At 56.6% G+C, this 14,414-nt stretch overlaps 1 protein-coding gene across 1 annotated transcript in view; it reads left to right on the forward strand.

Moving 5' to 3' along the window:
* Positions 1-14,414, forward strand: part of LOC106487412 (dedicator of cytokinesis protein 2-like) — an 83,670-nt gene that overhangs the window by 32,851 nt on the left and 36,405 nt on the right. The window contains exons 24-28 of the mRNA XM_067298455.1: positions 1,879-1,949; positions 3,073-3,179; positions 6,317-6,444; positions 7,079-7,150; positions 12,075-12,170. Of these exons, the coding sequence (XP_067154556.1) occupies positions 1,879-1,949; positions 3,073-3,179; positions 6,317-6,444; positions 7,079-7,150; positions 12,075-12,170 (474 nt within the window). The remainder of the gene's footprint in view (positions 1-1,878; positions 1,950-3,072; positions 3,180-6,316; positions 6,445-7,078; positions 7,151-12,074; positions 12,171-14,414) is intronic.

The raw sequence follows: 14,414 nt of genomic DNA on the forward strand, positions 1-14,414 counted from the left end.
TACAATATTCTGATTTAAAATTAGCACTGTATAAGTTTAATAAATTAACTGCTTTTAAATCTTCTTAATATATATCTTTTTAGTTCTGGAAAAAGTAATTACGAGCGGAGAACCATCATGCTGGGATGAGTATTTCCTTTGGGTCCCAGAGGAATTAGCTCTCGGCTCAGAAATTCTCGTATGTTTGTAAGCAGCTTGGACGATGCAGTCAGCGCTGGCAGACGCACTGCACGTGCAGCGCGCGGCGGCGCTGCGGGATGGCGGTGGGAACAGGTCTCTCCGTGTTGTCGCTCAGCTGCGCGGCTCTGCGGGCACCACCGCTGGCGGCTCCCGAGGAGGACGCTGGCTGGAGACGCGCCCCGGGCGCCCGGGGAGGTTTTAGCGTCCTCCCTTGTAGCAGGTGTCTAAAAGGGGTTTGAAACGAGCTGCAGAAATTGTCGGGTCTGCTGCGTTTGGCTGAGATTAGCACCGTGCCGTCTGTCTGGAGGGGTTAGCAGAGAGCTCGATCGGCCTCCGCACGCCTGCAAAGGGCGAAATTGCTGCTAGGGAATTGCGGAATGCAGCGGGAAGGGGCAGAGCGAAATCCAGCGCGGGAAAGGCTGGAGTTTGCCGTGTTCAGTGCAAACGCGGGACCACGTCCCAGGGCGCAGGCGGCCAGGTTCTTGTGTCCCACGCTTTCAAACCAAGACCAGGGATCTCCGCAGCGGTGCAGCCATCCGGCTCCGAATGGGGATCCCTCTGCCCTGTCACCTGCTGATGTGGAGGGTGGATGCCCGAGAAGTGGTGTGAGAACAGGGCGAACGTTCCCATCCTTCCCCCGAATGCTCCCCGGCCTCCAGCAAAACTGTGGTTCAGGGAGTTCCCAAGCCTGCGGTGGTAATCGTTATATTTAGCTTTCCTGGGTGGATTTTTCTGATCTTAATCTGTCCAGACACTTTTTAAAGCCAGGTAAATTTGTAACAGCCTCAGCTTTCTAAAACTCTTGTTGTGACTCAGAGAGAAACTATGGGCTTGATGCGGAGATCACTGGGTAAAAACTGTAGGACCTGAAGTACGTAGAGGTCAAACTTGTATAAATCTGTAGGAATTGAACCTTACTAAAGCACAGCTGCTAAAGGTGCAAAACTGTGTCAGATACCATCGCTGACACTCGGGTGTCCAAATCCCTGGGTTTCTGTGGAAGTCCCAGTTTCTGATTTCAGGACATTTCAAAGACCAGGGAAGCCTGAAAGACCAGATATCCAGACCAATCTGGGGACGAGCAGAGCTCAGCCAGCTGTTTATGCTACCTACATCAGGCCATAAAGATAACAAAATAGATTTTGAGGCAGCATGACTTGCGGCTTGCGAGGGGCCGGTGTGTTTGCTGTTCCAAAAAACGAGCTGGATGTCCCCAGCCTTCACGCCGGGGTGCTGGGCGCAGCGGGCGTCCTCCCCTCCCGGCTCTGGCAGCAGCAGCGGTTCCCCGCCAGGGCCGCGAGCAGCGTCGGGAGGTTTTGCAAGCAATAGCGGCGAGGGACCGCGTGCTTGAACGTTCACGCTGTAGGAGCGCCTGTGGTTTCGGGGTGAAAACTGGAAAAAGTTGTTCTTATGTACAGCGATGCAGGGATATTATCGTGGTGGTTTTGGGAGCTTGGCTTGATGCTGGTGGCCCACGAGGGAGGACTGGTCCTGGCAGATGGTCCTTTCCAGAGGACGGCAGCGGTGAGGGAGCCGGCGGCCGAGCGGGATGCGAAGCTGAGCTGGGAAGGTGGCAGCCGCAGCCCGGGGCGGCGCGCGGAGCCGGCAGGAACCGTCCTGCCGGTGCAGGAGCGGGCAGCCAGGCGGGACCTGGGCAGCGCCCGGCCCCTCGGAGTTAGCGCTCCTCTCCGTTTCCAGGGAGCAGCCCTGAAGTACCTGCCTTCGATCCTCGAAGACGTGTGCGGGATCTTCGACTCGTCCGTGCTGGGGTAAGCCCTCTCCTCTCGCCTCCCGCCGTCCCGTGCCAGGCTGGGCCCCCGGCGCGACGCAGCGCGACACGTGTCTGCAGCAGCGAGCCCCGGCCTCTGCGCCTGCTCCCCGGCCCTGCGGCGCTTCCCGGGCCCCGGCGCAGCCGGTGCGGGTCGAGGGGTGCTGCCGGAGGGGGACCCCGGCCAGAGCACGCAGCCGCTCTCCTCCGGCCTGAGCAGGCTCTGCCAGCCCAGGGAAAGTAAAACATGGCAGAAAAGGACCCTTGCTCTAAAGTCACCGGATTAAGCCCCCGAGTGCACAAAAGGAGTAGCTCTACGGAAGGAGAAGCTGCCGCTTTTGCCCGTCGTAGGGCTTGCAGAAGTGCCGGCATTTCCCATTTCACAGTTCCCTTTGGCGGGGGCCGCGGGACGGCGGAGCAGGCAGAGCCCCGGGCTCGCAGCCAAGACCGGGTGGACGCGGAGGGGGAATCGGACACAGGGTCTGGAGCAGCCCACCACGACCCTGGGACATGCGGGAGATGGAGACGTAGCACGTGTGCCCAGCTGAGAGGGCTCTGCAAAGCCGTTTCCGTCTCAGGCTGGATTTTGTCTCAGATGGAGCCTCCCGCCCAAAGGACCAGGGCCAGCTAGTTTGGACAGGCTCCGTGTTTCAGTCCTTTTCCTGACACATAGAAAGTATCTCCTTACCTCTTTCTTAATGCAAAAATAAGGAAGGATTTTGTTCAGTGTTTTTGGTAGCCTGCACTTCAGGCAGAGGCTGAGCCTGGAAAACATCAGTCCCAAATGTGTCCTTTTCAGGAATTTACGAGAAGGCAAAAATTCGCGGGGGCTTTTACAGGGCACATCACCGTGCAGCCATCTGCTGCAGGAAGAGGCAGCGCGGCTGCCTCGTGGTTTCGTGTGACAGGGCCATCCCCCCCCCCCGGCAGCCTTCCAGCGCCGCACCGCGGGCTTGGAGCAACTTCCCTCCCACCAGCCCTGTCCTGGCCCAAATGCAATCAATGTCCCGCTCCCCCCAACTGTGTAATTTTTTTCTCCGAGTGCAAAGGGATTGCAAACGTTAGGGACTGCAGAGTGTCTGTGGTTCGTGGAGGTCCCGAACCCTCTTTTTTCTGGATTGTAGGGGCTTGCTGCGGGATTTCATCGGGAACCTGCCTCCGCAGCGCCTGCTGAAGCAGAAACTGCAGTCCCTGACGGACATAGTCAACAGCAAGATCTTCCAGTCCTACGGTAAGAAGGGGCGTCCGGCGGAGCCCCGCAGCCCAGCCCAGCACTGAGCTTTCCCACGGGAGGAACCTGCCTGGGAAGCAGTGCCGGGGTGCAGACACAGCACGGGTTCCTGCAGCGGTTACAGCCCCCGATCGCTGCCTTTTTGCTGATGTCTGGATAACACAAGTGCTTCTGGGAGTCAAATCTGCAGAAGGAGGCAATCTCTTACAGCGTGTGCTAAAAATCATGCATTACCGAGTCCTTTACTAGTGTGCAGCCATCACTGCTTTAGTCAGCTTCTCTCACTGTGTTAATTACTGTCAGGTTGCAAGAGGAAATATGGGCTAGATGAAATAATATGCAGTGGGTGTGGAAATGTTCTCAGAATGATGTTCAGAGAGAGGTTGCCAGTGGTTTGCTGTCGAACTGGAAGGATGTACTGAATAGGATTCCCTGGGTCTGTCCCACGTCTAATACTATTTGGTGTTTTTAGCAGTTAATTCAGATTATGAAAAAAAGGGTAGGCTTGTTAAATTTTTGCCCACCAAGGCAGAAGGGACTGTAAACACGCTGGAAGACAGGTTCAGAATTTAAAATAATCTTAGGGCAGGTGCTTATGCAAAGCAAAAGCAGTCGACTGAGCAAGTTCAGGATGGGGAGCAGCGAGGCGGCAGCGCTGCAGGAAAGGGTTTGGGGCTGCGACGCACAGAGCGTGGCCAGGGCCAGCGGCGCAGGGTGCTGAGTGCGCCTGGCACGTGCAAGCGCCTTGCACCCTGCTCGGCGTTAGCGGGGCCTCGGCTGGACTGCTGTATGCGGTTCTGGATGCCACAGGAAACTTGTGGTTAAACTGGAGAGAGCTGGAAGCTGTGCCGCCTTCCAGCCCTGCGGTGCCGTGCCCGCCTGGACCCCCTGGAGAGCATCGCTCCTCAGTGCCCCGCCACGAGGGGACCTGCCGTAGGGAAAGATTTCTCCCTCCCTTTCCCCCAGCCGCCCTGGTCCTGCGGAGGGCCACCCCTCCTGCTGAGGTCCCGCATCCTGCGGTGGCCCTGCGGATGGACCCTTGTGCGCCCAGGGAGGAGGAGGAAGCCCGGCCGCGGTGCGGCGAGCAGGGCTCCCAGCGGGGAGCACACACACACCGGTTCCTCCTGCGAGGAAAGCCTTCGCCTTTTGCATTATGCATTATCTTGCTTACGCTTGGTGACGTGCCAACAGATGCTCGCTGGAGCGGAGAGCATCCTCCCTGAATAGCTGGTGCGCAGGTGGCCGGGGCGCTGCGGTGGGAGGTGGGATGCAGGGCTGAGCTTCCCTGGGCCAGGCGTGGGCGCAGGCACGCAGCTCGCACGGCTGGAGCGCTGCCATGGGTGGACACAGGCCCCTTAGGAAGGACCGGCTGGGAGGAGAGGAGGGGGAGCTGCCCTTGATGCGAGAGAGCGGTGGGAATGCAGGGACCTCTGCCTGGGGACGGTGAGGGGCCGGCTGAGAGCCCACGGGTCAGGATCGGGGGGCAGAGCAGCAAGGGTGATGTGGTCGTGGGCGTCTGCTACAGACCGCCTGGTCAGGAAGAAGCAGATGAGGCCTTCCTTAGACATCTGGAAGAAGCCTCACGTTTGCAGGCCCTGGTCCTCATGGAGCGCTTTAACCACTGCAATATCTGCTGGAGGGACAGCACAGCAGGGCACAAGCCACTCAGGATGGTCCTGGAGAGCAGTGATGACAACTTCCTGACAACCGTAAGGGTGATCAGACACTGGAGCAGGTTGCCCAGAGAGGTTGTGGAGTCTCCATCCATGGACATATTCAAAACCTGACTGGACACGGTTCTGGGCAACCTGATCTGGGTGACCCTGCTTTGAACAGGGGGTTTGGAATAGGGGGTCTCCAGAGGTCCCTTCCAACCTCAACTGTTCTGTGATTCTGTGATAAAATCCCAATGTCCTACACTTCACATAAACGTTCCAGTCTCTGAGCTGTTCTCCAAAAGGTGGGTTGCACAACCATCCCAAAGGTGGTTTGGGAAGGAGATGTGACCTGTGCTTCCCTTTGGAAAGCAGTTCCTTAGGCTTCCCAGCTTGGGAGAGGCTTTCTCACTACCGATTTTAGTTTGACGCAGGCACATCCTTGCAGCCTTCTCCTTGGTGGCAAAGCGCCAGATGGGATGGGCTAGCAGCCATCCTCCATCCTCTGCTTTCCCACTGCTGTCGTAGGTAGCTCCCACTCGTGGTGCTGGCTGCCACGAGAGGCATTTGGGTTGCCAGTGTCCCCAGTACTGCAAGTCTGAGATCAACAGCCCGGGATGACCGGACTTTGGGTAAAGCTAGGGTGAGATCCTGTTCCATGGACTGATCAGACCAACCTCTGTCCTTCACAACGATGACTGAATTTCAGTTTTATAGTGTGAGAGAAGTTTAAAGTACTCATGAATCCTGTCCTTGTCCCACGTGCACTCTCCTCTCCAGCCTCTTGGGCATCCTGCAACAGCCCTGCGGATCATGTCCTGTCTTAAACCAGTGGGCAATAAGGGCAGCAGGGAAGGGGCTCTGCCACCCGTGGAACCAAAGGGGACGTGAAGCAGGGCTATGCCACTGGCTTTTCTTGTTGGCTGTTGGCTGTCCTTGGAGAAAGAAGGAATTCCCTCGAGAGGGCAGGGAAAGAGCGTTGACGTGTGGACGAGGGCGGGCAGCCAGGGAGCAGCCTGTAGCTGGGGGTGGTTGGTACGTGCTGCAGGGCTGCGCCTGGCAGGGTCTGCCCAAGGCTGTCCCAGGCCACCCAGGGCTGGCTCGCCAGGACGGGGCAGAAACGGAGCTCTGGGTCCGCTTCAGCCCTCACACATGGGAGGGTTTCTACTACCGTCACTGTGTCGTCTGGACATGCTGGTGGCATTTTATTTTAGCAGAGAGAGCAAGTAGCTGTGTAATAGAGAGTGTGATAAATTCTCTGCTTTGGAACTTTTCCATTAAGATTTAATGTTTTTCAAAAAAAAAAAAATCTGCTCCAGTGGAGGAGGAAGTTGTAAACTTCATGTCTGTGAGATGCAGGAGGGCAGAATAGACCATCATACCGTCTGTCCTATTAGTCTGCTTTCTGCCCGGTCCTTCCCCGTGCTGGGGAGGTGCCGGTACTGTCCATGAAGCCCTGTGCCTCTCCGTCTGCCCTGACAGAGTGCCGGGAGATGCTGCTGCACACGGCCGTGCCCATCCTCCAGGAGCTGATTGAGAAGGGAGAGGAGGAAGACGCTTGCATCGAGCTGCTCAGCAATATCCTGGAGGTGCTGTACAAGGCCCAGAAGGTAAAGCCCATCTTCTCTGCTGGTTCCTATTCCCTTTCTAGCAATGGCCTTGGAAATCCAGATCTCCAGGCAGAGGCACAGGGGTCCCATGCTCTGGTGGGAAGCGCCTCTCTAACCACATCTGCGAATGGCTGGTGGTGAAACCTTTCCCTGCAGGTTTGCCAAAGGAGCCTCCCAGCTGCTATGGATTACAAAATCAAGGAAATAATAGAATGAATGCTATTCATTTGTTGTTATTTGAGTTATGGTAATCCACAGGTCCAGCTGAAACTTAGGCTCAGTGGGCCAGACATCCAGTTAGACGCAGTCTCTGATGTGGGTAACTTTCCACGTAAATGTGCAAGGCAGCCTGTGGAAGAGAGGAAAAATGGTTTGCTGAAATCCCGGTGCAAATGTGTTATCCCAATCTTGCAGCCTGAGGCAGAGTGCTTTACCCACAGCCCCACAAAAGAACAGCGTTCCTCCTCTGGATAGCAGAGGGTGCTAGGCACTATTTTGAAAATGTGTTGGCAGAAGGAAATGCATGTGGTAAACACTGACTTGTCCTTGAGATAGCCTCTGGTGGAAATGTGTCATCCTTGCTGGATTTTAGCCCAACTTTACGGGGCGTTGTCTTTGGTATTGTTTGTTCCAGAGAGCAGAGGAGCAGAGCAGGCGGCGCAGCGGAGGCGAGGGACGGCACAAGGAGCGCGGTGACTCAGAGCTGGTGAGTGCCTCTTTGGCGGGCTCAGAAACGCAGCAGAAGGGAAAAAGGAACCAGGCACCCCTGCGCGTTTCGGCAAGGCTCGTCTGCTTCTCACCACGGCTGCAAACCCCTTTGCTATCACTTGGACTGCAATGCGTGGAGACCTGGGCTGCTGGCAAGGATGGAGGCGCTTTATGGAAGCGATGGGGTGGCAGGACCGGGAAGTGCCCTCGCAGGGGGAGGTCCGTGTGTGCACTCTGCCTGGCTTTAAGCTGTGTTATGAGCCACTTGATATCCTGTGCTCACACAGTGAGAGGGAGGATGTCTGTGCGCAGACCTTCATTCTGGCACCCTCCGAGTCCTCAGTGCTTCGTTTTGCATTTACGAGCGGTCTTCAACCATTTCTGTTCCCTTGCTCGGGTGATGAAAGAGTGAGGGAAGCAGTCGAAGGGTGCAGAACGGCCTACGGAGTTTTTCTGATCCCCTGCCAAAGGATACTGCTCTGCCCATGCAAGGATGGTGGTGTTCCTGGTGCCCAGGCTGGCCTTTGCAGCGGGTGTGCAACGCATGCCGCAGCTGCCCAGGACCACCTTGCATTGGGTTGAGGTCGTCACTAGCTTGCCTAGTGGCCCCGTTTGACCAAGTGCTGGAGCACGTGGTGCTTGGCAGGGCACGTGAATTAGCTTTCCTCTTGGACAAGATCTAGGGAAAAAAGAATGCTTTACTTTTATTACTGCTCAAGAAGGCTAACACAGGGACGTGCAATACTGGAACAGCTTACAAAAAGGTAGAATACAACAGGCGATTGCCGATAGCCACCTGAAGCTTTGGCTTATGTTCGTGGCTTTGCTTGTAGGTTCCTGCCCCCGACATCACCAGTTATTTGGGCTGAGGGCAGAGTTAGCTGGCACAACCTCTTCTAGGAGGTTTCAAACTGAGCTGAGATGTGACACCCCCCAACGCCTCCTTGCTTGCTATAGCAAGCTCTGTCCCTAGAATAGGCTTCGCAGGACCCGGTATGTTTGGCCACCACCTCTGCTTACCTGAGAGCTAGCGAATTAAGGCCTCTCTCTCCAGGGCAGGTTTAGCCTGGTGACTGCTCTTTCAGCAGTCTTCCTCTCTGTGTCGAAGATGCCTGCTAGTGCCTTCCAGAGCGGTCACTCGGGGTCATTTTTTATTCTGCCCAACACCTACATTTTTCTTCTAGTTTCTTCTTGGATCTCTTTCCTAGGAACATAAACCAGCCCCACGGGAACAAAGGTCCCCTCGGTCCTGTAGCCTCTCTCAGAAGGTCCCAAGAGGAGGCACCTGAGGCAGCATACGGAAATAGGGCTCGTGCACATGGTGCTTCCCCAGGACGTGTTCTCACCTCCCAGAATTTGTGACTCGGGGACTTCCTCGGTCAGAGGCGCGGGCCTCGCTTTCGGTAGCCTCGGGCTGAGGTTATGTTGCACATGACTATGCGGAAAGTCACAGGCCCAAACACAGCTCCTTGCACGAGTCCCTGCTGATGCCCTCCCCTGCCCGGCGGGATCACCCTTTTCCCTCCTCGTGTGATATGGCACAGAAATGCTACTGCGGAGTGTGGGAAGTTGGGTCATGTCTTTTCCTCCCATCCTCAAAGCTTTCTTGATTTGCAGTCCTATCATACGCTTTAATTAGGTTATGTTCCTGACTCTAGGTGTTAAACTTTTTCCTGTTTATAGAAAGATCATTGGCGCACTTTACAGCTTAGAGATGGGAAATAGTAAATGCACAGGCTTATCGCTAGAATTATAACTCATTTTTTTGCTACCAATAACCTCCACACCTACTCTCACACGGCAGATGTATATAAATGCTAACACTGAAGAGCGGATGCTCTTTTCTCCTCACCTCAGCTTGTTTGCTGGTCCACCGGCCTGTGAAAATGTCCTTCCTGGGCGATCACCCCTGCCAGAAATGGGGAAATTAAAAATTGTCACTTCCATGGATGGTTTCCTTCCAAAAACTTACTCCTTGCTTGCAGTCCTGAAAAAAAACGAGTAAATTCTGTGCATACGCTGCCTGTAGAGCCCACTGTGGCGCATATTTGGGCAGAGTAAAGACAAGCACAAAGTCACTGCTGTCTCTGCCAATCTCCTTACCCTCTTCTGCAGCAGGCAGTCTGCTCCCAAGGACAAAACGTTATTCCTGCAACTTGCACAGAAGCAGTGTTTAGCGAACTTAGTAGCAGTGCTGTTTTTTGTACTCCTCAGACAGCTACAGCTGAGACTTGCACTTAATTTGGTGACTGCTGTCATGGCAGCTGTCCTGCCTTGACACGTCTTGTTACTGAAGCAGCAAATCAGCTCTTGAAAAGTAGACTTTCTGCAGACAGCAGAATAAACAGAATAACCGTGGTGCTTCCCTGGCAATCAGCCTGCACTGCTTTATGCCAGGCATATCTGAGATCTGAATAGCAATCTGGGATTTTCTACAGAAAAATCTCATCACTGCAGTTTTTGATTGGGGAAAAAAAAAAAAAAATGTTTTCAGAGACAGAAAAGTCTAAAGCTGTCAGAGAGAAGATGACCATATACTTGACCAGGAGGTCTGGTAATAGAAGCTTGGGGGCAATGAACTTAATTTAAGTCAGAGATGAAGCTGAATGTTGCTGCACGTCATGGATGCCTCCTCTGTACCTGGAGACAGGATTTCCCATGCAAGGGGGGGGGGGTGTTAGGATTTCTGTGCTCTGGGGTCTCAGTGGTCCTGAAATCCTTAAATCAAAGCATGTTCCTACAGCTGCAGGGTTTGGAAGTCCAGGTGGTCCAAGAGATTGTTGAATAGAGATGATTCAATGGCAGCTAATGGATGGATGGAGGAGTGGAAAGAAGCATCTGATATAGGAGAGGTGGTTTATGTATTGGCGAGCGATCAGCTGAAGTCTTAGTTCAAGAGGCCTCGGGTTTCCGTTTCTCCTAGAGCTGGGCTGTATTTCGTGATCACTTTCTGGGACTGCTTGGGCAGCCATAACCACACAGCTGTCATAACTACAACACAGCATTCTGGAAGCCAAGTTAACAGTATGCTGCCGAGGCTTGGGTGGGAGAGAAGGCCGTGTGGGCTTGACTTTCTCAATTTCCACGTCACTGGGAAGCCCAGGGAGCAGAAAGGAGAGCTTGGAAATTATTGTTGAGATGTCTTATTTTGGCCTTAATCCTTTAGCCTAAAATAGCCCCTAAGGAGAGGACAGTCAGGGTGCTCAGGGACAAGGATACTGCCCTTCCCTTTGCAGATGCTGAAGCACGGTCTGAGTGAATGCGCTCTCAGTGCGGTGCGATCTAATAAGCAACTTTTTGTCTGGGTTACTGGTTGCTTTTGGGCGGCAGCTCTGGGTTAGCGCCGAAGCAGCCATCCCCAGCTGTGTGACGGGGTTTGCCAGGAAGGTGCAGGAGGGAAGTGTTTGTGTGCAGCCAACGGCGCAGAAATCCCAAGCCCCATATTTACGTCAGGGACTGCATCACCTTGTCCCAGGTCCAGCTGGTAGTCCTGGTCGTACAGAGAGATTGCCAAGATCTCTGTGCTATATCCCTGTACGAAGTGCCTCAAATGCACTGCAGTTGCTGTGCTGGCATTGACAAAACTTCTATTCCACCATTTCACGTAAATCACGAATCTTTTGAGTCAGCTCATGATTTCCTGTCTGCTGAGATGCCTTGGACCTGTCTCTCCAAGCAGCATGCTCCCTTCAGGCTGCTGGCCACGTCCCAGAGCCATTCGGTGCCAAGGCTGAGGGTCCTGCACGCGTGGCTCGTCTGATGGCCACAGTCTCCCATGGCTCTGACTGCAGAGGTGTTTCCTGGCTTGGAGTGAGGGAATCACTTTGGTGCTTGTGCATGGGAGTTGTGCAGCTGGGGGCTTTCCAGGCGTCCACGAAGCAGAGTGCCACCTCCGTGCAGGGTCTGGCTGTCACCGCCAGTGCCAGAGTAGGGTTCACAGCTTCTCCTTGGAGGACACCATGGCTTACACATCTTGGCCCCGCTCCTGAGAGGCAGAGAGCTGGTCTAGCATCCCAGCAGAGCAGTGCTGAGATGTCAGCAGACTTGCACCTGCTTGGAAAGAAATCATCTTTTCACCCTGACAGAACGTCTGCAGGAGCCCTGAAGACCATGTAGCTGGAGGGTTAACCCAGCTTCCCAGCTACTCTGAGTTCCTCGTGTCACTGGGCAATTTTTCTTGTATTATGGACAAAATTAAAGGGAGGCTGGAGAGAACTGTCTCTGCTAGCAAAGGCAGGATATTATTTGGGGACCAGTGTCGTAAAGCCTTTCTACTTGAGTTTGTGTTACTGTTGGTCAGTAAGATACTGTGAGGACACCTACAGCAATCGGCAGCCTGGACCGCAGGCGAGGACTGGCAGGAGAGTTTGGGTCTATTCCCACGGAGAGAGGTAACTTTGCCTCAAGGAGCGCAAATTGTCTATTGATTTTAGGAGGGACAGGACGCTGCGAGGGGCACGTACGGGGTCCTGAGGAAGCTTGTGCACTCCTGAGCCCTATGCTAAGAATAACTAGAACTGGTTTGCAGCTCCCTTGCCTGTTGTTCTTTATCGTTAGCTGCAGTAATTCCTACAGCACTGGTGGTGCTGGTCTCATAGGTGGCGGCTCAGGAGGGAGAGTCACCAGCCTCTGCCCAGGTCGCCAGCTCCGGGGGGGGGGGGGGGGGGGGGGCTGAGCTCCCCTGCAGCTGCAGCGGCTGCGATTTGGGACCATGCAATAGCTCTCATGCTGCCTGGGGCAATTCCCATTTACAGTGTCCGGCTGCAGCGGCCGTGCAGGTCACCGTGGTGCTCAACACGTGCGACTGCCCGCTGCAGAGGTGGCCTCCCTCTCTGCGTCGTGCAAGGCAGCACCGGGTACCGGGCTATGGGACCTGTCTGCAGCGCGCCTCTGGGGCTGGCCTTAAACGTCGTGCCTTTCAGGTGAAGGTGAAGAAGCACATTCAGCTGATTCTGGACCGGCTGCTGCACACGGTCAATCGGAGAGTGATTGTCCTGGAGCGGGAGAACAACCTGAGAGTGAGTACCACCACGTCCTCCGTGCTGCGCCGGGCGTCGTGACCGCTCTGCTGCCCGCCGTGGCTCTTGGGGGAGGCAGGAGATGTGGAAGGTTGCACTGATTTAAGCAATTAAGAGGTGGCAAACGTTGCTCCTCAGCTGGTAGTCCAGTCTCCAGCAGCGGCTGGCGTGGGATGAATTCCTAGGTGTTTAACATAGCAGGATGCACAAGAAAGCCAGACAAGGGAGGGTGGGAATATGTCCGAAGCATGTTCTGGAATGGGATGGTGCCTTGGGATGAGCAGGCAGGGTATCTGTGATGCAGAAAGCACATTTGGGAAGTAGATGAAGGGGTCTGGGCTGTGTTCTCCAGAAAACAAGAGGCTGGACCCGATGAACCTTTATGATTTTGCATGCCAAGAACACGTGAGAGGAGCATGTTGGGCACTGGGGCGTCCCTCTCTCGTCGGGGGGGGGGGGTCAAAGCAGCGCTCGGCCGGAGCCGCACGCTGAACAGCTGGGCTAGATGACGAGGGGAAGCAGAGCCGTGCCCGCGTGGGGTCACGCGTGCCCCGATGCGAATGCGAAGGCCGACGTGGGAACGGGCCGGAGAGGTTGCTCTGGGCCACAGGAGCGGGTGAGGAGCAGGACGCTGAGCTGTGCCCGGGGAGGCGCGAGCCGGCCAGCGCAGCCGCCGCTTGCAGAGTCCTCCTGGGATACAGCTGTCGCTTTGCTGGCTTATTCTTCATTCCTGTTAAGGAAGCTCTAACTAAACAAGGTGATAAAGGTGGGGGCAGGACAAGAGCTCCTGCTGCCTCGGCTGTGCCTGCTGCCGGCCGTGCCGTGCCATGCCGTGCCGCAGAGCGGTGCTGCACGGAGCAGGACGCCGCTCAGCCGTCTCGCACCACCGTCCCGCCTGGCACAGCGCTTGGGTTTGGCATCGCCGCGTTTTTTTACCCTTAGTTCTCGGGCTGCACGATTCGGTGCTAGAGGGAAAAAGAGCAGCAAAGGAGCTATTTGGAGCTACGCCCCGGGGTTGTGAGGGATGCCGGCGTGAAGCACGGCCTGACATACACCGCGAGGAGCAGGAAGGCGCTCCTTCGGCTGATCCCCCCGCCGCTTCCCGGGGCCTGGCCCTGCCGTGCTCCAGCAGAGCGCTCCGGCAGCTCTCCCAGGCTGGCACAGTTTTATGCCGCTGCGATACCCGCTGTTTCACCCCGGAGTTCATGGCGTCCGAGTTCCAGCTGCTCTCGGCAGCTGTGGTCACCAGCACGGCTTGGGGCTGGAGATGCCTGTGCCCGGGCCGAAGGCCACTGCTGTCCCACTCCTGCTAACAGCTGTTGGAATGGAGCTTGGGAGTGGGAGCCCCCGGGGTTCGCGGTCCCAGCACTCGGGTGCAGGAAGACCCCCCCCATCGCCTCTGTGCTGGTCGTTAAAGCCCAGCCGGGGCCGTGCATGGAGCCGTGCACCGGTGCGTGCAAGGTGACTGGTTTGGGGTGCCGCAGTGTCGATGCTCGCCGCTCCGCAGCTGCCGTCGGGGAGCAGCCGGGAGCGTGCACCGCGCCGTGCCCAGCGTCCACACTGCCGCCGCCACTGCTGCCACGCTGTGATCTGGGACCCTCGTTAAACTGGGACCCACAGCGGCTGGAGTCTGAGCTGCTGCGTCTTTCTCCCGGTGCGTGTTCGGTGCATCCTGCAGCCGGGGAGCCCGCGCCGCCCCCCCGCCCACCGGCCGCCACGAGACGAGGGGGTTTCTAGCCGCGGCAGGGCAAGCGGGGCAGAGGCAGCTCGTCCCTGCAAGAGGAGTGGCTGCGAGTGCCGCAGCTCCTGCGGCAGTCCCAAGCATGCAACGAGCTGTGCAGTGCTCTGCCACATGCCAGCGGGTTGCACCCTCCTGCCATCGCTCGTCCTCGCAGGCAGAGGAGCGTGCTGGAGGGGAGCAGCGAGCCGCGGCTTCTTGACTGCCCCTGCACCCCCTGCCCCCCCCGTGCACCCCCCCCCCCAGCCTTGGAGCCGCAGCGTTTCAGGTGTCATCCCCCCCCCCCCCCCCCAGTAGCTCGTGCTGCCACAGGGCACCGCGGGGCAGCCCGCTCCTCCTGGCGGCTCAGCACCGGTGCTCCAGAGGCAGCTCCCGGCGAGTCCAAGGCGGATGGGGGCACCGGAGCGGCTCGCCGGAGCCCCCACGCACAGCCAGCCCGGGGACGCGGAGCTGGTCCCGCTCGGCCCCGCTCGGCCGACCCCGTCCTCCTCCAGAACAAAAGCACA

Source organism: Apteryx mantelli, chromosome 5 (genome assembly GCF_036417845.1).
Source record: "Apteryx mantelli isolate bAptMan1 chromosome 5, bAptMan1.hap1, whole genome shotgun sequence".
Classification (NCBI taxonomy): domain Eukaryota; kingdom Metazoa; phylum Chordata; class Aves; order Apterygiformes; family Apterygidae; genus Apteryx; species Apteryx mantelli.